The sequence below is a fragment of the Petaurus breviceps genome, unplaced genomic scaffold, assembly GCF_028583685.1.
Source record: "Petaurus breviceps papuanus isolate PSGF00001 unplaced genomic scaffold, PetGlider_PUasm1.0 91041, whole genome shotgun sequence".
Classification (NCBI taxonomy): domain Eukaryota; kingdom Metazoa; phylum Chordata; class Mammalia; order Diprotodontia; family Petauridae; genus Petaurus; species Petaurus breviceps.
Genome location: NW_027187400.1, coordinates 25,512,803 through 25,535,922, shown reverse-complemented (window position 1 = coordinate 25,535,922; position 23,120 = coordinate 25,512,803). Strand labels below are relative to the sequence as shown.

The window sequence follows — 23,120 nt, the reverse complement described above, 5'->3', positions numbered from 1 at the left end:
CCATCTCTGGGCCTTTGCTCGTGCAGTGCCCCATGCCTGGAAGGCTCTCCCTCCTCACTTAGACTTCTTGGAATCCCCAACTTTAAGGCTCAACTCAAGTGTTATCTCTTCTAGAAGGCCTTCCCTGAAGCCCCCAGGCATTAGTGCTTCCTGAAATTATATTTGTTTGGGGATTTAAAAAAAATTTACTCAACTGTGTGCCTTTACTCCTCACCACAGTGGAATGTAAACTTATCAAGGGCAATGGTTATTTAATTTATATTTTTGTCCTCTGCCTCTGAATCCTGTGCTCTTTTTACTACATCATAAATGTGGTGAATGGCCCCTAGGACGTGGAAGACTAGAGCTAGAAGGGCCCTCAAAACTCAGAATGTCAGAGATGGGAGGGCCCTTAGAACACGGGATGTCAGAGCTGAGAGGGTCCTCAGAACACAGGATGTCAGAGCTGGAGGGCCCTCAGAACACAGGATGTCAGAGCTGGAGGGCCCTCAAAACTCAATGTCAGAGCTGGGAGGGCCCTTAGAACACAGGATGTCAGAGCTGGGAGGGCCCTTAGAACACAGGATGTCAGAGCTAGGAGGGCCCTTAGAACATAGGATGTCAGAGCTGCGAGGGCCCTTAGAACAGGGAATGTTTGGGGTGGCTAGGTGGCACAACGAATACAGCATTGGCCCTGGCGTCAGGAGGACCTGGGTTTGGATCCGGCCTCAGACAGTTAAAAAAAAAAAATAGCCGTGTGACCATGGGCATGTCACTTAACCCCAATTGTCCTCCAAAAAAAGAAAAAAGAACATGGAATGTCAGAGCTGGGAGGGCTCTTAGAACACAGGATGTCAGAGCTGGGAGGGCCCTTAGAACACAGGATGTCAGAGCTGGGAGGGCCCTTAGAACATGGAATGTCAGAACTGGGAAAATGTAGCTCCAATGCAATATACACAGCACCGACAACAACTATGAATATGCCAGCATAAGTCTGAATTGCAAAATATAACAGACTTTCCATATAGAAGACAGAAGCAAAACATTTATTCAGATATCAGAAAACCAAATTCATCACAGCAACAAAGAAGTTAATACACCATGCCACATCAGGGAGCCACACCATCCTTTAGCCTTCCCACAACAAACACTCACAAAGCCTAGCTGTCTGCTTGCCTGCATCATCTCTCTCCCACTATGCTAGCTGCTCTGACTTCCAGCTTCCTGTGGGCTCTACTCTACCCTTCAGGAAGCTCCTTCCACCATAGGCTCCATGTGATTATATTTGGCCTATTAGGGGGCAGGGAATATATTCAAATTCCCATTACCATTACAGAGGACCCTTAGAACACAGAATTGTCAGAGCTGCGAGGGCCTTCAGAACAGGGAATGTCAGAGCTGGGAGGGTCCTCAAAACAGGGAATGTCCGAGTTGTAATGTCCTTTCCCCTGAGTTATGCTTTTTCTCAGAGGCCCCTCTGTTTTCTCTGCCCTGGTTCTTGTCTTTTTGCCCTTGTATCTGGGTTGGTGCATGGCTGCTGTTTAGCTGGGCAGAGGCCTGACTTTGGAATCAGGATTTGGGTGAATTCTGTCTCTGCTCTTACCTACATGTGGACCCACAAACAAGTGACCCTGCACCGCTGGGTTTCTGTTTCCTCCTGTTTGCAGTGAGGGGTTTGGGCCTGATGACCTTAAACCCCTCGGCCTGCTGCTGTCTCCCTGCCTCTTCCTCTTGCCCAATACCCTCTCCACCATGGCAGCACCCAGCCCTTGCAGTGACCATCTTCTCTGCCACCCGCAGACTTGAGCTTTGCCCCAGCTTGAGCTGGAGTTGGCTTGCTGATAAAGGTTACCTTCATCAGCACCCTGGAGGCTGGAGTCTAAAGGGATTTCCCATGTAATAAAGTGGTTATATAAGGCACGTAGAAGTTTCCCACCAGGCAGGAGATGCTGGGAAAAGCTCCCACTTTTCGCATCAGCAGCACTTGAGCCCAGCATCTGATCTTTTCTTGCTTAATGTCTTCTCGTGTCCCTTTGCTCCCTAGGGCTCAAGATGCTGAGGACTGTCATCTGCGCCGCCGTCCTCCTGGGGTCTGTCTTGGCACAGGAGCCCCAAGGCCACGTCTCTGTCATCCTCCTGGGAGCCACGGGGGACCTGGCCAAAAAGTACCTGTGGCAGGGACTGTTCCAGCTCTATGTGGACGAGGCAGGCAATGGCCACAGCTTCAGCTTCCACGGGGCGGCCCTGACTCAGCCCGAGCAGGGGCAGCAGTTCATGGTCCAGGTCCTGGAGAAGCTCTCCTGCCCCACGGACATGCCTCCTGAGCGCTGTGCCCAGCTCAAGGGGCAGTTTATGCAGCTGAGTCAGTACCGGCAGCTACAGACGGCTGAGGACTATGTGACCCTAAGCAGGGACATTGAGGCCCGGCTCCAGCAGGAGGGGCTTCGAGAGTCTGGAAGGATCTTCTACTTTTCGGTACCTGCCTTTGCCTACGCGGACATCGCCCAGCGTATCAACAGTAGCTGCCGGCCGGGTTCGGGAGCCTGGTTGCGTGTGGTCCTCGAGAAGCCCTTTGGGCATGATCGCCGTTCAGCCCAGGAGCTCTCCAAGGAGCTCAGGACCTTCTTCCGAGAGGAGGAGATGTATCGTGTGGACCACTACCTTGGCAAGCAGGTGAGAGACAGAGGGCAGCCTGTGGGGGAGTAGAACTCTCCTGATGTGGCTGCTTGGCCACTGTCTCTGAACCCAGTCAGAGCTGGCTGGGGTGAGACTATCTTTGAACATATCTCTTCACCCTTCTCATCCTCACCTTTAAAGTTGCATGATTCATATTGTTTGCCTTCTCAGGGGGTGGGAGGAGAGGCAGGAGAGACAGAGGGAAAGAATTTGGTACTCAGAATAAATGTTAAAATATAAATATCTATACATGTAGATTTTTGTATTTATACATAATGTAGAGATAATATATAATACATATATAATACATATAGATGGCACATGTAATGTAATTTATCATATATGTGTATTATATGCACATATGACACATGGATTTTATGTATAATATATAAGTATATATAATATAATTATATATAATTGCATAATACAATATTGAATATGTATAAGAATATATTATTGGATATTATATTATATAATAATATATTGCATATATAGTATATATATGTATGTATTATATGGGCAGCTAGATAGATGGTGCAGAGGATGGAGCACCAGACCTTAACTCAGGAAGACCTGAGTTCAAATCCAACCTCAGACACGTACTAGCTGTGTGACCCTGGGCAAGTCACTTAACCCTGTTTGCCTCAGTTTCCTCATTTGTAAAATGAGATGGACAAAGAAATGGCCAACTACTCCAGGATCTTTGCCAGGAAAACCCCACATGGGGTCACAGAGGGTTGAACCTGAGTGAAGCAAGGGAACAACAATAAAATGTATTGTATGTGTGATATTATATGTGTGTGTATCTGTGCACACACACACACACACACACTCATATACGTCCATCTTATGATCCATCCTGAAGAGCAGGGACCTTTTCTCCTTTGCACCCTCAGGACCAGGCGCAGTGCTGGGGACAAAGGGTCATAAGGGGCACAATAGGTTCCCTACTCTTTCTCATTTTACAGATGAGGTGACCGAGGCACGGGAGGCCACCTGGCCTTCTTTACCACACTAGAGATACGGAGCTGGTCTTGGAGAGAGTTTAAACACTGCCTCAGACACATATTGTCTCTGTGATTCTGAGCAATTAAAAGTGTCTGGGCTTGGAGTCAGGAAGCCCTCAGTTCAAATCCAGCTTCAGATACTTACTAGCTGTGTGACCCTGGGCAAGTCACTTAGCCTCCAATCTGGCTCTGTTTCTTCAGCTGTAAAATGGGGATAATAACAACTCCCACCTCTCAGGGTTGTTGTGAGGATGAATGAGGTAGTAATTGTAAAGTACTTATCCCAGAGTCCCTGGCACATATTAGGTGCTTAATAAATACTTTTGTTCATCCCCTCCCTCTTCAGCTCCTCAGTGTGCTAGGCAACTGGCTAAGACAGTAAATGGGCTAGTGCTTGTGGGCTGTCCCCTCCTGGGAAACCCCTGAAATCACAAGCCTGGACCTCTTCAAAAAAGGAGAATATAAAAGGAAGGGTGTAAAGGAGAGGAAAGGGCTGGCCGTGGGAAGTTTGGGGACCCCAGGGAAGGGGCTGACTGGAGGCAGAGAACCTGGGTTCCAAATCGTCTCTGCCGTTTGCTACCTGGATCATCTTGGACGAATCCCATGTTCCTATGACTCAGGGTGGAAGTTCTGCTTTTTCATCTGGTACTGGTGATATGAGCCCTTAATTTCTCAGTGCCTTACAAGATCTAGAAATTACAGATGATTAGTCTTCATTGGTAGAGGGAATTTCTGCACTAGGAATTCCCTCTGCTGATGACATCATCAGACTAGACCAAAAGAATGAGGTCACATTATTAGTAAGGTTTGCCCTGTCCTTCTACCCACCCCTCATTTGAATGACCCAGTGACCAGGTGGGAAATTAGGAGGATTGGGGAGGGGCTTTCCATGGACATGGTGAACTCTATTTCTCTTCTCTCCTGACAGACAGTGGCTCAGATCCTGCCCTTCCGAGACCAGAACTGGAAAGCCCTGGATCAACTCTGGAACCGGCACCACGTGGACAGGGTGGAGATTGTCATGAAGGAGACAGTGGATGCAGAGGGTGAGTGAGTGATGGAGGGAGGGAAGGAGGGAGGGAGTGGGAAGGACAGCATTCACTGGCTCTCCCCTGCCTTGGGCCCCGTCTCTGGCTGGTGGTGTGTGGGAACCAGGAGAATGGATGGTTGACTTTGCCAAGAGTATTACAGGCTGGGCAGGTCCTTTGGGTCCTCCCTTGGCTGGTTTCTTGTAATTTCAATCTGTTGGCAATCAGAAGCTGGCAGCCAGAAACCAGTGCCCACGGATGTTCAAAGACCCAGAAAGAGAGCGTTGGGGGGCAGTCATCTCTCAATGCTGTTTGGGGAAGACATGAAGCATAGGGGGAAAGATGGCTGGGTCTGGAGTCAGATGGGCCAACCTGGCTTGAATCCCAACCCTTCCTCTTCCCAGTTTGAACCAGAGAATCACTGAATTTTATGTTGCTGATCTGCTGTAATCCCCTGTCAGACGCTTCCAGTGCCCAGTACAGCTAATTAATGAAGCCATATTTGAATTCAGGTGTTCTGGGGCTCGGTGGCTTATCCGCTAAGCTAGGTGGCTCAGGGGATAGAGTGCTGGGCTTGGAATCAGGAAGACTCATCTTCAAACACTTACTAGCTGTATGACCCTGGCCAAGTCACTTAATCTTTGCCTCAGTTTCCTCAGCTGTAAGGAGAGGATGTAAATAGCATCTGCCTCTTAGGGCTGTTGGAAGGATCAAATGAGATAATACTTAACATGGTGCCTAGCACGTAGTAGGCTCATTCTCTCCCTCCCTTAATGCAGGCCAAGACTGAGTTATCTTTTTTCAGTTGCTGCTTCATTCACACTTTGGGCTCATACAGAGCTTACAGGCCACTGAAATCCCCAGATCTTTTTCAGGCTCTGTCCTGGGCCTCTTGTCTTCTCTTTTTATGCTAATTCACTCAGTAATTTCATCAGCCCTTGTGGATTCAGCTGTCTTCTCTGTGCACATAATTCCCAGGTCTCCCTATTCAGTCCTGACCTCTCTCTTGATCTCTAGTCAACCTCTTGGACATGTCCAGCTAGGCGTCCTGTAGATACCTGAAACTCAGAGAGGCCAAAACAGAATTTTCGGGGATGGCTAGGTGGCTCAGTGAATAGAGCACCAGCCATGGGGTCAGGAGGACCTGAGTTCAAATCCTGCCTCAGACACTTAACAATTACTAGCTGTGTGACCTTGGGCAAGTCACTTAACCCCAATTGCCCTGCCTTCCCCCCTCCAAAAAGCAGAAAAAAAAAAAAACAAAACAAAACCCGTTACTTCCTTATCTTTTCTCCTAAACCCTCTCTTCTTCCTGACTGCCCCATTACTGACTCCATCGGCCTTCTAGTCACCCAGAGGGTCATCCCCCACTCCTCTCTCTCTCTCTCTCTCTCTCTCTCTCTCTCTCTCTCTCTCTCTCTCCCTCTCTCTCTCTCTCCCCCCCCCCCCAAGTCTGGTAGATTCTACCTTCCCAGAAGCCCTTGTCCATGTCCCCTTCTGACCACGCAGCCTTGATTCAGGGCCCTGCTCAGATCTCTCCCCATTCTAATCCTGGACTGGCAGCTACCTCCATGCTCAGTGACCTCCCCAGACCTGGTCCCTGCTCCCCGGGGGCTAATCCCCTTTCCCGTTACCTTGATCTACTCTCTTTCTCTCTTCCCTGTACCTAGTCATCACATTAGAATGTTCATCCTTAAAAGTGGGAATTATTTTTGGTCTTCTTTAAAATCCCCAAAGCTTAGTACAGCTAAGTATGCGAATGTGAGAGACAGCATGTTGTTCAGTCCGACTCTTCCGTGACCTAGTGCGCCACACTGTCCATCGGGTTTTCTTAGCAAAGATACTAGTGTGGTTTCCCATTTCTTTTCAGTGGATTAAGGTAAAGAGAGGTTAAGTGACTTACCTGAGGTCACACAGCTAGTATCTGAGGGCAGATTTGAACTCAGGTCTTCCTGACCCCAAGCCCAGCACTCTATTCGCAGAGCCATCTAGCTGCCTCCATCTGGCACATAGTAAGTGCTTAATAAATTTTTGTTCACTAACTGATTAATTGCGGTCTAACCAGTCCTCCCCATCCTGCCCTTGGGAAGTTGATTTTTTGAACCTAAATGTTAGATTTTACATTTTTCTCTCTTGACTTTCATCTTAATAGACTCATTCCAGCACCCTTGAAAATTCCCAGATTTGAGCAGAGAGGTCACCAAGCTCCATTAGGTCCTTAGCCAGATAGCCCTCGATGGATTTGCCCTTAATTCTTGGTTTATGGAAAGTCACTGCTGTTCCAGCCCCTAATACTGTCTCCTGCCACAATCTTAGCTGGTCTGTTTCCTGTTCTCCCTGTTTCCAGTATCTGATTGCCCATGAGAAGCCCAGGTGTGGGTGCTGGGGATGACCATTGCCTTTCTTCCACCAAGAGAAGGGGTGGAGTGAGCCAGTGCCAGGCATGTGGGCACTGCTGCTGCTGCTGCTTCTGTGGAACTACAGGCATGGCTGCATCCTTCCCCTGCAATGAGGCTGCAGAGTTAGTCTGCAGTACTCGGCAGTGAGTGAGACGTTCCTGGCTTGGAAAGCCCTGTTGGCTCAGCCTCTCTGCTCTGGGTCCATGACAGAGGGGCGGGGAAGGGGTCCTGGGCACTGCCCTCCATGCCAGGAGTTGGCGTTCCCAGTCTCTGCTCCCTCCCTCCCTCCTCCTCCTCCTTCCTCTTCTCTACCCCCACTTTCCTCCCTCCCTCACTTTAGTAATCTTTCATTTAAGGATCTTTGTACAGGATCCCCTGAAGCCCACATCTGCAAATCCTGTAAATGTGCTTTGGGATCATGGAGGAAGGGACAGAGAGAGCCAGGGAGACCCAGTTTGGGGGCTCTGGGATCAGAATGACAATTCACATCTTTTCATAGTTTTTGCAGGCTTCATAAGAATATTTTATTAATAATTTTATGACCATGACAATTTTGGAATGCTTTCAGGCTTACAAGAAGTACTTTTTTCTCCTAATAATCTGTGATGTAGGCATTACAAGGAGGGCCATGGGCCAGAGTGGAAAGAAGTCAGAGGACCTGGGGTGGGGGTTTGTGTGTATATACACACACAAATGTGTACATGTGTTTAGTCATTCATTTAATTATTTAATTACTTGTTTGCTCATCCATCTGTCCATCTGCCTATGTATCTGTCTGTCTGTCTGTCTATCTGTTAGCTAAGCCCGTGTTTTCATCAACGAGGGGCTCCCTCAATGAGTAGGGCTTCTCTGTAAATTAGAGAAATGCCTGGGGGCCTGAGATCTAAGCTCACTAGTCCAAGGTCACACAGCCAGAGTGTGTTAGAAAGGAGGCTTGAACCTTGCTTCTGAGGCCACCCCACACCACATGTCATGGTACATAAGATCTGATGATCCAATGAGAATGAATGTAAGATGTCTGTTGTGGTGAGGCCTTTAGAGAGGGAAGGGAGGTCAGTCAGTTGACAAGCCTTTATTGAGTACTTACTGTTTTCCAGGAGCTGTCTACAAGGAAAGGCAAAGATGCCAAAAGGGTCCCCTGAGCAGCTCATGGTTTAGGGGAAGGAGACAATTTAAGTGGCAGATATTCTCAGGGGCTGCCAGCGGCAATGGTGGAGGGCCTGAGAAAGGCCTCCTGCAGAAGGTCTGAAGGGAGCCAGGAGATGGAGGAGAGGAGATATGGTAAGAAAAAGCAGGGAGGAGGTCAGCATCGTGGGTGGGAGAGATGGCTGAGGAGAGTCCCAGAGAAGGCAAGTGGAAAGGGCTTTAAAAGTCCCAATGGACACTTGATCCTGGACACAAAAAGGGAGCCACAGATGTTTATTGAGTAGGGGGTGGCATGTTTGGAAAATCATTTTGGCAGCTGAGGACAGCATTTTTTTTTTTTTTTGCTTTTTGGAGGGCAATTAGGATTAAGTAACTTGGCCAAGGTTACACAGCTAGTTTTTTTGTGTGGGTGTTAAGTGTCTGAGGCCGGAACCAAACTCGGGTCCTCCTGACTCTGGGGCTGGCACTTTACTCACTGTGCCACCTAGCCACCCCAGAAAGTCTTGACTTTGGGGCCAGGAGGGGCTGCCTACAGGCAGTCCTGCAAGCCTACGAAGCACCTGTGAGCCAAGAGGACAGCAAGACAAGCAGAAGAAAAACAGAGTACAGGGGCAGCCTGGCGGAAGAAGAAGCCACCAGCCTGCCCGTTGTATGCAGTAGGCACTTAAGTATTGCATTTAGCTTAGAGTCAATAAAGACCGCCTCTGACACTGTGTGACCCTGGCCATGTCACTTAATTTCTCTAGGCCTCCGTTTTCTCATCTGTAAAATAAGAGAGTTGGTCTTTTTTTGTTGTTCAGTCATTTTCAGTCATGTCCGATTCATCGTGACCCCGTTTGGGGTTTTCTTGGCAGATACCAGAGTGGTTTCCCATTTCCTTCTCCAGCTCATTTTACAGATGAGGAAACTGAGGCAAACAGGGTCCCACATCTGGTGAGTGTCTGAGTTCAGACTAGATGACCTCCAAGAGTTTTAGTTCTTGACTTGGATCCTGTGGACACTGGAAGTGCCTGGAGAGTGAGTAACCATGGTTATTGTGATCCTGCTGCCTAAATTATGTCTCTTGGCTTTTCTGCTCCCTGAGCAAACTCTCAAGGCCTGGGGAGAGGAGCTGGGCTTACCCTGACCCTGGGTGTCTTCCTTGGGCACAGTGACCTCCCGTGGGCTTGGCTGGGGAGTGGGACTGGGTGGGGAGGTGATGGGGAATTAAGGCTCTAACATTCAGGACCTCCTGTAGGAAATCCTCCAGGGAAGAGACTTCTCAAAGAGGAGGTTGGCTAGAGAGCCAGCCTTTGGAATGACCCCAGAAGCTGGATCTCCACCTCTCCTCATCCCCCCTGCTGAGGTCTATAGCAGGCTGCGGTGTTAGGCTGGAAGAATTGTGGCTGGGGCAGCTAGGTGGTGTAGTGAATAGAGCACCGACCCTGGAGTCAGGAGAACCTGAATTCAAATGTTGCCTGAGACACTTGACACACTTGCTGTATGACCTTGGGCAAGTCACTTAACCCCAATTGCCTTGCCTTCCCCCCTCCAAAAAAAAAAAAGGAAAAAAAAAAGAATTGTGGCTTAGGGTGAGAAACATGGAATCTCAAGACTAGAACCTAGGTTCTAATCCTAGTTCTGCCAGTCAGAACGCTATGTGACCTTGGGTAAGTCACTAGCCTCAAGCTGTCATCAGTAGAAAAAAGGGCTTGGACCAGAAGGCCTCTGAGGTCTCTTACAGCTTTAAGTCTGCAAAGGAGAGGATGTTTGGAAAGCATTCTGCAAACCTTAACTCAGTATATAAATCATAGCAATGAGAATGAGGGTGAGGAAGAGAATGCTGACTCTGGGAGGTGCAAAGAAGAGATCTCTGGACTTGAGATGTCAGTTCAGATACCACCTCTGACCCTAAATGGTTATGTGACCATGGATAAGCCTCCCTAAGCTTCAGTTTTTTCATCTGTGAAATGGGAATAGTAATATATCTCACTAGAGGTGAGGGTCCTTGGAGTCAGGAAGTCCTGGGTTCAAGTCCTGCCTCCAACATATTTTGACTGTGTGACCCTGGACAAGTCACTTAACTTCTCAATGCCCTGAAGACTATAAGTTACAGAGGAATAACCAATTGGTGGAGGAAATGTCCATATTGGGAGCTCTCTAGACTTATGAAATCTTAGGTCCAGACCAGAAAAACATACATAACTATATCTGGGAGAGGGCATCCCAGCACTTAGCATGTTGCCTGCATGTAGTAGGTGCTTAATAAATGTTGATTGAGATTGTAAATGTCCAATGAGATTGTAAATCTTAATGTGCTGTTTTGTCCCACTGTAAATGTGAGCTATTCCGTTTCCTGATTCCAGGTATTTTCAGCAGCTGCCAGCTGTCCCCCGTGCCTGGAGTGCCCTTTCTCATCTCTACCTCCTGGCTTGGCTTCCCTGGTTTTCCATATAAAACTTTACATTCTACAGGAAGCTTTTTTCCATCCCCCTTAACTCTAGTGGTTTCTTTCTGTTGGTTGCTTCCTGTTTCTCCTTTCCATATCTTGTTTGCACACAGTTGTTTCCATATTGTCTCCTCCATTAGACTGTAAGCTCCTTGAAGGCAGAGGCTATCTTTTGCCTTTCTTTCTTTCTCTAGCACTTAGCACAGGGCATGCAGTAGGCACTTAATAAATGCTACTTATCTGATGGACTGACTGTTCTTTCATGAAGTCCCAGTTACCACTCTGCCTAGGGGGTCCCATCTTTTGTCTTGTGGATAGATCTGGGGTGAGCTCTCTAGGATGATGCCACATAGGACCCATTCATTGCTCTCAAATTTAGTCCAGTGCCCTGACTGAACCTTCATGGAAAGACCATGGAATGATGGAAAGAGTGCTGAATTGGGAGACCCCTCCTAGGGGCCTAGTCCTAGTCAGCTCTTCATGGTTTGTTTATCTTTGGGCAAATTTTTCACTTCTCTGGAGCTCAACTTCCTGAAGAAAGAGGACAGAGATTCTTGCTTGACCTTCCTCACTGGATCCCATGTTTAGAGCAGGAAGGGGTCTTAGAGGTCGTTTAGTTCAGCTCATTTTACATATGAGGAAACTGAGGCCCAGAAAGTGACTTCACACAGCTAAAAAGTACAGGGTTTGAACCCCGATCTTCAGGCTCCCAAGTCTGTCATTCTATCCATCAGTCTTCCCACACCAATAAGGTGTCAATGTCATAGACTTTGAAATTCTCTAAGCTCATAGGATCATCAGTTTAGAGGCAGACCTCAGTATTGGTCAGTGGAAGCAGTTCCTTGTTTAGACCCAGGAGACTGGGTTCAAATCCAAGCTCTGCTGCTTATAGTCATGTGACATTGGGCCATAGTGGCTTCATTCCAGCCTCTAGTTTCATCACCTGTAGAATGAGGGTGTCTCCTCAGAGATCCCTTTCAGCTCTCCATCTGTAATTCCACGATCTAGGCCAGTGCTTTCATCTCACAAATAGGATGAGGCCTAGAGAGGTTAAGTGACTTACTTAGGGTCATTCATCTCATTAATGTCAAAGTTGGGATCTGAACCCGGGTCACCCTTTGACTTTAAATCCAGCAAGCTAAAAAGTATGGTATATTATCTGGCATTTACACAGCACTTTAAAGTTAGCAAAGCTCATTGCATATGTTATATCATTTGGGCCTCATGATGGCCATGTTAAATAAGGGCTAAAGTTTTGCTTTTTCCCATTGTACAGATAAGGATAACTAAGCCCCAGAGAGATTAAATTCTTTGTCCATGGTAACTCCCAGTCCTCTACTAATGTCAGAATGAGATTTAAACTGACGTCTCTGGATTCTAAGTCTAGGGTGCTATCAGCAGTGCCACACTTCCTCTTGGGTAGAAGAAATAGGTTTGAAGGTTCAAATCTCTGCTTTACTACTTATAACCTGTGTGTCCTTGGGCAAGTCAGCTTTCCCTCAGTGGCCTTCAGTTTCTTCATATGTCAGATGGGTGGGTTGGACTAGAAGATCTTTGAGGCCCCTTCCAACTCTAAAACTATGATTATTAAGTGTAATTTCATTAGTAGAAGGAAGTCCCAGATTAGAAAACTCCCTCTACTATTTTAGGTTGGCATTTTCTCTGCAATGTATAGTGTTAGTGGGACATAGTATTTAGTAAATAATGTAGTACACACGTGTGTGTGTGTGTGTGTGTGTGTGTATGTGTGAAAGTGAGATAGAATGTTAGACCTGGAGTCAGAAAGATCTGAGTTTGAATTCTGTCTCAAACACTTACTAGTTATATGACTCTGAACAAGTCCCTTAACCTGTTTGCCTCAGTTTCCTCATCTATAAAATGGGGATAATAATAGTATCCACTTCCCAGGGTTGTTATGAGGCTCAAATGAGATAAAGAATGTTAAGTACATTTAAAAAAATTAATTTGTTTATTTACTTTTAGTTTACAACATTCAGTTCCATAGTCCCTCGAGTTTCAAATTTTCTCCCCCTCCCTCTCCTTCCTCCCCGCCCATCATGGCAGAATGCGTTCAAATATAGGATCTACAAATATCTTCACTTTAATTGTTAGGTTGTAAAGAAAGATTATATAACTGATGGAATCATCAGTGGGAAAGAGGAAACAACACAAAACAAGAAAAAGAAACAGCAAGTAGTTTGTTTCAATCTGCATTCAGACTTCGCATCTCTTTCTCTGGATGTGGATATCTCTTTCTATCATGACTTTTTTTGAGTTCTGTTATAACCTTACATTGCTGAGAGAAGCCCAGTCTATTTAAGTTAGTCGTCGTGCATGCATTATGTCTGTGATTGTGTAGAAATTTCTCCTGGTTCTGCTTTTCTCGCTCAGCATCAGTTTTTATAAGTCTTTCCAGGTTATTATGAAGTCCATCTGCTCCTCATTTCTTATAGCACAGTAGTATTCCATTACATTCATATACTGCAACTTGTTCAGCCATTCCCCAATTGATGGGCATCCCCTTGATTTCCAATTCTTTGCCACCACAAAAAGAGCTGCTATAAATATTTTTGTACATATGGGTCCTCCTCCTACTTCTCTGATCTCTTTGGGATATAACCCTAGAACTGGTATTGCTGGATCAAAGGGTATGTACTTATTTATAACTCTTTGACCATAGTTCCAGATTGCTCTCCAGAATGGCTGGATCAGTTCACAACTCCACCAGCAATGCATCAGTGTTCCAATTTTTCCACATCCTCTCCAGCATTTATGATTTTCCTGTTTTGTCATCTTAACCAGTCTGGCCAGTGAGATGTGGTACCTCAGAGTTGTTTTGATTTGCATTTCTCTAATCACTAGTGATTTAGAACATTTTTTTATATGCTTATAGATATCTTTAATTTCATCTTCTGAGAACTGCTGGTTCATATCCTTTGACCATTTATCAGTTGGGGAGTGGCTTGTATTCTTATAGATTTGACTCAATTCTTTGTATATTTTAGAAATGAGGCCTTTATCAGAGATACTGGTTGTAAAAATTCTTTCCCAATTTTGGACTTCCCTCTTAATCTTGGTTACATTGGCTTTATTTGTACAGAAGCCTTTCAATTTAATGTAATCAAAATTATCCATTTTGCATTTTATAATGCTCTCTATCTCTTGTTTCATCATGAAGTCTTTCCCTCTCCATAGATCTGACAGGTAAACTATCCCTTGCTCTCCCAGATTGCTTACAGTATCAGCTTTTATATCTATATCATGCACCCATTTCGACTTTATTTTGGTGTATGGTGTTAGATATTGATCTATGCCCAATTTCTGCCATACCATGTTCCAGTTTTCCTAGCAGTTTTTGTCAAATAGTGTGTTCTTATTGCAAAAACTGGGGTTTTGGGGTTTATCAAACAGTAGATTACAATAGTCATTGACTGCTGAGTCTTGTGTACTCAGCCTGTTCCATTGATTCACTACTCTGTTCCTCAGCCAGTACTAAGTAGTTTTAATGACTGCTGCTTTATAATACAGATTAAAATCTGGTATGGCTAGGCTACCTTCCTTAGCATTTCTTTTTATTAATTGCCTTGATATTCTGGGTCTTTTGTTCTTCCAAATGAATTTTGCTACTATTTTTTCTAGTGCTACAAAGTAGTCTCTTTGCCTAATTTGATTCCTTCAATTTCTTTTTCTTCTCTTATTGCTACTGCTAATATTTCTAATACCAGATTGAATAAGAGGGGTGATAGTGGACATCCTTGTTTTACCTCTGATCTTATTGGAAATGCTTCTAGCTTATCCCCATTACATATAATACTTGCTGGTGGTTTTAGATAGATGCTACTTAATATTTTAAGGAAGACTCCATTTATTCCTATACTTTCTCGTGTTTTTAATAGGAACGGGTGTTGTATTTTTTCAAAAACCTTTTCTACATCTATTGAGATAGTCATATGGTTTCTGCTAGTTTTGTTGTTGATGTGATCAATTATACTGATAGTTTCCCTGATACTGAACCACCCTTGCATTCATGGAATAAATCCTACCTGATCAAAGTGTATTATTCTCGTGATAAGTTGCTGCAGTCTTTTTTGCTAATATTTTATTTAGAATTTTTGCACCTATATTCATAAGGGAAATTGGTCTGTAATTTTCTTTCTCTGTTTTGTCTCTTCCTGATTTAGGTATCAGTGCCCTATTTGTGTCATAAAAGGAATTTGGTAGGACTCCTTCTTCTCCAATTTTCCTGAATAGTTTGTAAAATATTGGAGTCAATTGTTCTTTAAATGTTTGGTAGAATTCACTAGTAAATCCATCTGGCCCTGGAGATTTTTTCCTAGGGAGTTCATTGATGGCTTGTTCTATTTCTTTTTTTGAGATGGGGTTATTTAAGTAATTTATTTCCTCTTCAATTAATCTGGGCAATTTATATTTTTGTAGATATTCATTCATTTCACTAAGATTGTCAAATTTATGTGAGTACAATTGGGCAAAATAATTCCTAATTATTGTTTTAATTTCCTCTTTATAGGAGGTAGATTCACCTTTTTCATTTTTGATACTCATAATTTAGTTTTCTTTTTTCTTTTTTTATCATATTGACTAAAGGTCTATCAATTTTATTGTTTTTTTTTCCTAATACCAGCTCTTAGTTTTATTTATTAATTCAATAGTTTTCTTAAATTCAACTTTATTATTCTCTCCTTTTGGTTTTCATTATTTCTAATTTAGTATTTAATTGGGCATTTTCAATTTGTTCTTTTTCTAGCTTTTTCAGTTGCATGCCCAATTTATTGACCTCCATTTTCTCTATTTTATTCATGTATGAATTCAGGGATATAAAACTTCTCCTGAGAACTGCTTCTGCTGCATCCCACAAGTTTTGGTATGTTGGCTCATTATTGTCATTCACTTGAATGAAGTTACTTATTGTTTCTATAATTTCTTGCTTGACCCACTCATTCTTTAGGATTAAGTTATTTAGTTTCCAATTAGTTTTTAGTCTATCCTTCCATGGCCCTTTATTATATACAATTTTTATTGCATCATGATCTGAGAAGGATGCATTTAATATTTCTGCCTTTCTGCACTGAATTGTGAGGTTTTTATGACTTAGTAACATGGTCAATTTTTGTGAATGTGCCATGTACCACTGAGAAGAAGATATATTCCTTTTTATCCCCATTCAGTTTTCTCCAGAGGTCTACCATATCTGTCTTCTCTAAGATTCTATTTATCTCCTTAACTTCTTTCTTATTTATTTTGAGGTTAGATTTATCATGTTCAGAGAGGGGGAGATTGAAGTCCCCCACTAGTATAGTTTTGCTATCTATTTCTTCCTCTAACTCCCTTAACTTCTCCTTTAAGAATTTGGATGCTGTACTGCTTGTTGCAAAAATGTTTAGTAATGATATTGCTTCATTTTCGATGGTGCCTTTTAGCAGGATGTGGTTTCCTTCCTTATCTCTTTTAATTAGATCTATTTTTGCATTTGCTTTGTCTGAGATAAGGATTGCTACCCCTGCTTTTTTTTTACTTTAGCTGAGGCATAATATATTTTACTCCAGCCTTTTACCTTTACCCTGTGTGTATCCCCTTGTTTCAAATGTGTTTCTTGTAAACATTATATTGTAGGATTATGGTTTTTAATCTATTCTTTTATCTGCCTCCATTTTATGGGAGAGTTCATCCCATTCACATTCACAGTTATGATTACTATCAGTATCTTCCCCTCCATCCTATTCCCTCCCCTGTTTATGCTTTTATTTTTCCCCTTCCCCTCTTTAAGAGTTTTCCTTTTGACCGACACCTCCCTCAGTATTCTTTCCTTATCAGCCCCCCTCCCTTTTCCTACCCTTCCCCCTTACTACTTCTTCCCTCCCTTCTAACTACCCCCATTTTTTTTAGCCCTTCCCCCCTCCTACTGCCTGTAGGGTATGATAGACTTTTGTACTTAATGTAGTATGCTATTTCTTCCTTGAACCAAGATTGACGAGAATAGATCTCATGCAATGCTCCTCTCCCTCCCCTCTTTCTCTCTATTATGATAGGTTTTATGTCTCTTCTCGATAGAGTCCTATACTTAACTGATTATGTTATTCCCTTCTTACACCAGAACCAATGAGGGTGAAGGTCATATAATATTCATCTCCCTCCCTTCTTTCCCTCTACTATAAGGTTTTTATGCCTCTTTGTGTGGCATAATTTGCCCTTTTCTGCTTCATTCTTTCCTCTTCTTTCATTGCAGTCCCTTTGCAGCCCTGAATAAGGTTTTATATCATCATTTTGTTTAATTTATACCCACACCCCCTATGTCTATATCCCTTTTAGATGTTGCCATAAGTATAGAATTCTCAATATTATCAGCTTCCCATATAGGGATGTAAACAGTTTGCTATTATTAAATAACAAGTTATGTGTGTGTGTGTGTGTGTTTCTGTGTGTGTTTTTTTCCCTATTTACCTTTCTGTGTCTCTCTTGAGTCTTGTAATTGGAGGTTGAATTTTCCATTGAGCTCTGGCTTTTTCATCAGGAAGGTCTGGAAGTCCGTTATATCATTGAATGACCATCTCCTTGCCTGCTCAGTTTTGCTGGATAGCTGATCCTTGGTTGTAACCCTAGCTCTTTTGCCTTGTGAAAAATCATATTCCAGTTCCTCTGATCTCTCAATGTAGAAGCTGACAGATCCTGTGTAATACTCACTGTAGTTGTGTGATATTTGAATTGTTTCTTTCTGGCTGCTTGTAGTATTGTCTCCTTTACCTGATAGTTCTGGAATTTGGCTACAACATTTTGCGAACTTTTCAATTTGGGATCTCTTTCAGGAGGTGTCTGGTGGATTCTCTTGATTTCGATTTTACCCTCTGGTTCTAGGATCTCAGGGCAGTTTTCCTTGATGAGCTCTTAGAAGATGTTGTCCAGGCTCATTTTTTCATCATTATTTTCCAGTAGACCAATAATTCTCAGATTATCTCTCCTGGATCTGTTTTCCAGGTCAGTTACTTTTCCATTGAGATATTTTACCTCTTTTTCTAATTTTTCATTCTTGATGTTTTATTTGACTGATTCTTGGTGCCTCATAGAGTCATTAGCTTCAATTTGGTTGATTCTAATTTTTAGCGAATTATTTTCCTCAGTTAAGTTTTTGAAGCTCCTTTTCCATATGTTCAGATTTCATTTTTAGTTCACACATTTTTCTTTTTAAGGAGCTGTTTTCTTCATTATAATGCTTTTCTAATTTCGCAATTTTGATTTTAAAAGAATTATTCATTTTATCTTCTACCTCTCTAATTTGGTTTTCAAAGTACTATTTGAGCTCAACTAAGAATGCTTTCTGTGCTTGAAACCAGTCCATATTCCCTGTTGAGGCTTCAGCCATGGGTGTGGAGTCAATACTGTCTCCTTCTGAATTTGGTGTCTCCTGTTCACAATAATAGGGTTGTAGAGTCTTTCTCTTTGCAGTCTGTTTTTTACCCATTTTGAGGCAGGGCCTTAGCTATACCCTTCCTCTAGGGCTCCCAAGCCTTTACTGTTTAAAATTTTGCTCTGGGGCTGTGTTTTCAGGGTCAGAGGGGGGGGATTGGAGCAGCCAGGGTTCATTCTGCCATCCTGGTTCCTGGAAGCTCAGATAGGTGCTTTTTAAATTTCCAGGCTATGGATTGGTAGTCCCAGGGCTGGCTGCTGCCACTGCCATGGGCCCTGCATTTGTCTCTTACCCAGCTCGGTCAGATCCCAGCCCTGTGGTGATAGGCCCAGGGAAAGGCCTTTGTGGTTGGTGGATCAACTTACCACCATGGTGACCAATCCTCGTCCGGGTCTCCGCGCACTGCCCTATTAAGCACTTTAAAAACTTTAAAGTGCTATATAAATGCTTGATATTAACATTATTACAGGTCCATAGCTGGAAGGGACCCTGGAGGTCATCTGGTTGGACTCTCTAGTCTCTTTCTTGGGCTCTGGTCCCACATCACTTCTACCAATGCAGGTTGGCCCTTTCTCCGAAACTCAAGAGGCTCAGTGACTATAGTCTAACCAAGAGCACAATGAGAAGTGACATGACTTGTCCAGGGTCACATAGCCAGTGGGTGTCAGAGGTGGGATTTGAACTCATGACTTCCTGGCCTTGAGTTTGGCTACGCTTTGTCAATGACTATTGTTATTTTCATTAAGCTGGGGGATGGGATATGCTTTGATAGCCTCGGGTGGGCCCCCCCCATTCAGGTCTGCATGTTTGCTGAGGAACTCAGAGTTGGCAGCTGCTTAGGAAAAGCCCCTGAATCACATATCCCTAGCAGATGCTCCCTTCTGGAGTCCATCCTGGTGCTTCATTCTGGCCTCCCAGCTAGCCCCAGGCTGTGCCTCTGGGGCAAAGCAGTCTTAGTGACTGAAGTACTGGGCTTAAAAGTCAGGAGAACCAATGATTTTTTTATTAAAAAGTTTTATTGGTGCCTTTTATTTTTATAGCATAGTCATTTCCGGATATACATGGCCAGACACCTTCCTGACCAAATTAATTCTTCCTTGTAACAGAGAGGCAAGCAAAACTAACAGAGAGATCTTCCAGCATTCTGCACTTAGTTCCCCACCTCCCTATGGAAAGGAGGGAGATACCCCCTCATGTCTTCTCAGGGACCAGTATTGATCTCCACAATGAACTCTGCATCTGGCTCGGATTTTGAGTTTTCTTTGTTTCCATTGTTGTAAACATTGAATGTAAGTAATTGTTTACTAGGTTCTACACGCTTTTCTCTGCATCAGTTCATGTAGGTCTTCTCATGCTTTTCTGAATTCCTCACACTTGTTATTTCATAGCATCATACATCTGATTCAACTCCCTCATTTTATGAATGGATGGATAGAAGGAAGGGAGGGAGGGAGGAAAAGGTAACAAAGGGAGGAAAGGAGGAAGAATGGAAGGAAGAGAGGAAAAAAGAAGGAAGGAAAATGGGAAGGAGGAAGGAAAAGGAAAAAGAGGGAAGAAAGAAGGATTGATGGAAGGAGGATTAAAAGAAGGAAGAAAAGAAGGAAGTTGAGTAGGGAAAGAAGAAAGGAAGGAACAAGAAAGGGAGAAGAGGAGGAAAGAAGGAAGGGAGAGGAGGAAGGAAAAGATTAACCATCTGTTATGTTCTAAGCACTATGCTAAGCACTTTACAAGTATTATCTTAGTTAAGTGTCACAACTCTAGGAAGTACGTGCTATTATCCCCATTTTACAGTTGAGATAACTGAGGCAGATAGAGGAGAAATGACTCGCCTAGGGTCACACAACTATTAGACATCTGAGATTGAATGTGAATATAAGAGAAGGAAAATGAGGTCCACAATTTTTCCAAGATCCCATAGTGACTTGAACTCAGGTCCTTTGATCCCAAATTCCCTACTCTTTTCATTGCTCCATCTTTCTGATGGGACAATAATTTTCCATTCCATTTACATATCACAGTTTGTTCAGCCGTTGTTCAATCAATAGACTTCCGGTTTGTTTCCAGAGCTTAGTTAGCACAAAAAGTGCTGCAGAGAATATTTTGGCAAACATAGGGCCTGGCTTTGCTCTCTTTGGGCATATGCCCAATGGTGGCATTTCTGCATAGCAGATTTCTTTTTTTCTCCCCTGCTACTTTGTGACCTCTGGTGACCTATTCTCCCTGTTTGGAAAGTGGCAATGGCAAGAGTTGGTTCCTGCCTTTCTGAACCAAGATGGCAGAATATTTCCATACTTCTATGGATCTGTGTTCTTAGCAACATGAGTATTCCTTCCAATGATATGGATTGAGATCCAATCAAGCCTGACTGAGTCTTCTCTATCTCCTCCCATAAATTCTTCCCGAGGGGTCCTCCAAATGTGCTCACAGCCTTCTGGGTCTCTTGTCCTTGCATGGGTGCACAATTATTGATCCTTCACTTACCCTTCATTCTTACTCTTAGTGGAATTGGCTCACTTCCTTTTCTGACCTGACATTTTATCTTCTGGTTTTATTTATAGCACATACCCACAAAAACATCAGAACTGATAGGATTGAGTTTATAGGACTCTGGAGCTAAAAGAGAGTGATCTTGGAGGCTGACCCTTTCAATTTACAGATGAGGAAACTGAGACCTAGAGAGGGTGCATCATTTGCTATAGGTCATACTGGTTAGTATGAAACAGAGCTGGGATTTGCACCCAGGTCCTCTGACTCCAAATTCGAGGTTCTTTCAACTTCCTGGCTATTACCAAACCATGTTGAAGTATGTGTACCTTCCCACACCGCTTTTTAATATCTCCTTGTATATTGTCTTTCCCCATTAGAGTAGAATCTCTTTGAGGGCAGGGATTGTCTTGCTTGCTTGCTTTTGTAAGCCTGGTTGTTTTCAGGCTTGTTCAACTCTTTGTGACCCCATTTGGGGTTTTCTCGGGAAAGATACTGGAGTGGTTTGCCATTTCCTTCTCCAGCTTGTTTTACAGAAGAGGATAGTAAGCATTTAATAAATGTGCCTTCATTTGCTGTACTGTGCTACATCTCTTGTCACCATATTGGTCAAGGGACAATGTTCTCATATTTCGAGTACTGACAGATAAGTTCATGCTTATAAACAGTCCAAAAGCAGCATGATTCTTAGCATCTGCCCTTGGCTCCTTTTTCTGTAAGTTAGCCATCATCACTGTAGGAATGGAAGAGTGTCACTCAGGAGCGAGGGCCATTTTGTACTTTTTCTTTGCTTTGTGGGTTTCCATGGCCAGAGATTTCATAACCAAATGGCTGAGCTGTTGGGTTATACTTCTCCATACAAAGCTAGATTGGTCCTTAAGAAGTAACCACAGGCTGTTCCTGGGGCCGTCCTCGAAGGAGAGGCATCATGGTTCAGTGAGGAGAGTCCTAAGATGCTGAGTTCAAATCTTGGCTTTGCTACATAATGAATGACTTTGGGCAAGTCATCTAATCTCTCTGAGCCTTGGTTTCCTCATCTGTTAAATGAGTGGGCTGGATTTTCAAAGGTGCCAAACCCTTTACTTCTTTAGAACTACAAATACATAAAAATACTATACAACATAGATAACGTTAATTTGTGATTTTCTAAGTAAAAATGCTGGCCAGAAGGGGTCTCTTTTGATTTGAGTTGGAAACCATTGGGTTAGAAGACCTCTAAGGTTCCTTCCAGTTCAAGATCTATGTATGATTCCTCTAGTCTCAACATATTTGTCTTATTATACAGGGTGTCCCAAAAGTCTTAGTGCAGTCAACCTTTAGTCGCTTAAAGGCTCCACTGAGGTGGATCCTGCTGTACAGTCTCACCAGTGTGTGGAGGTGATTTGAGGCTTTCAAAGGAGCTGCCCTGGGAGATAGGTGCTGTTATTATCCCCATTTTACAGATCAGGAAACTGAGGCAGACAGCAGTGAAGTGACTTGCCCAGGGTCACACAGCTAGGAAGTATCTGAGGCTGGATTTGAACTCAGTGGACTCTAGGTTCCACGCTCTACCCAAAGTGTCTTCTGGCTGCCTCTAGTCAGTTACCTGCCGTATCTTGTCTTTCATAGTTCCACAACTTCTCTTGATGCTATCCCTTTCTCATCCAGCTACCATCTTGGTTCAGGCCCTTAACAACCTTGCCTGACCTATGGCAGTATGTTGGTGCTTACCTGCAATTAACTTTTCTAGCTCAAGTCCCTCCTTTCTCCCCTTTCCAGTTCATCCTCCATACAACTGTCTAAGGGATTTTTTAAAATAGTGTTTTATTTTTTTCCAATTACACGAAAAGACATTTTTTAACATTCATTTATAAAAAATGTTGAGTTCCAAATTTTCTCCTTCTCTGCTCCCTGAGACAGTAAACAATTATATATGGGTTATATATGTGCAGTCATCTAAAACATATTTCCATATTAGTCATGTTGTAAAAGAAGATACAGATTTTTTAAAAACCATGGGAAAAAAGTGAAAATAATATGCTTCAATCTGCATTCAGATCCCATTGGTTCTTTCTCTGGAGGTGGATAGTATTTTCCATTATGAGTCCTTCAGAATTGTCTTGGATCATTGTATTGCTGAGAAGAGCTAAGTCATTTATAGTTGATCATAACACAATGTAGCTGTCACTGTGTATAATATTCTTCTGGTTCTGCTCATTTCACTCTGCATCAGTTCATATGAATCTTTCTAGGTTTTTCTGCCCATCCTGCCTATCATTTCTTATAGCACATCATATATCACAACTTATTCAGCCATTCCCCAGTTGATGAACATCTAAGGTATTCTCTTAAGGCACAAGTCTGACTAGGTCCCCTCAGCCCCTCAGTGAACTCCAGTGGCTCCCTCTTCAACCTTGGATTCATGACAAACTCCTCTATTTGGCATTTAAAACTCTTCCTGGCTTCCTTTAAGTCCTAACTAAAATCCACCCTCTGCAGGAAGCCTTCCCCAACCCATCTTAATTCTTCCTTATGTTAAATATCTCCTATTTTCCTCTATCTAGATTAGTTTTA

General features: G+C 43.4%; 1 protein-coding gene across 1 annotated transcript in view; it reads left to right on the top strand.

Moving 5' to 3' along the window:
• Positions 1-23,120, top strand: part of H6PD (hexose-6-phosphate dehydrogenase/glucose 1-dehydrogenase) — a 63,575-nt gene that overhangs the window by 19,602 nt on the left and 20,853 nt on the right. The window contains 2 exon segments of the mRNA XM_069079168.1: positions 2,024-2,652; positions 4,591-4,708. Coding sequence (XP_068935269.1) covers positions 2,024-2,652; positions 4,591-4,708 — 747 coding nt within the window.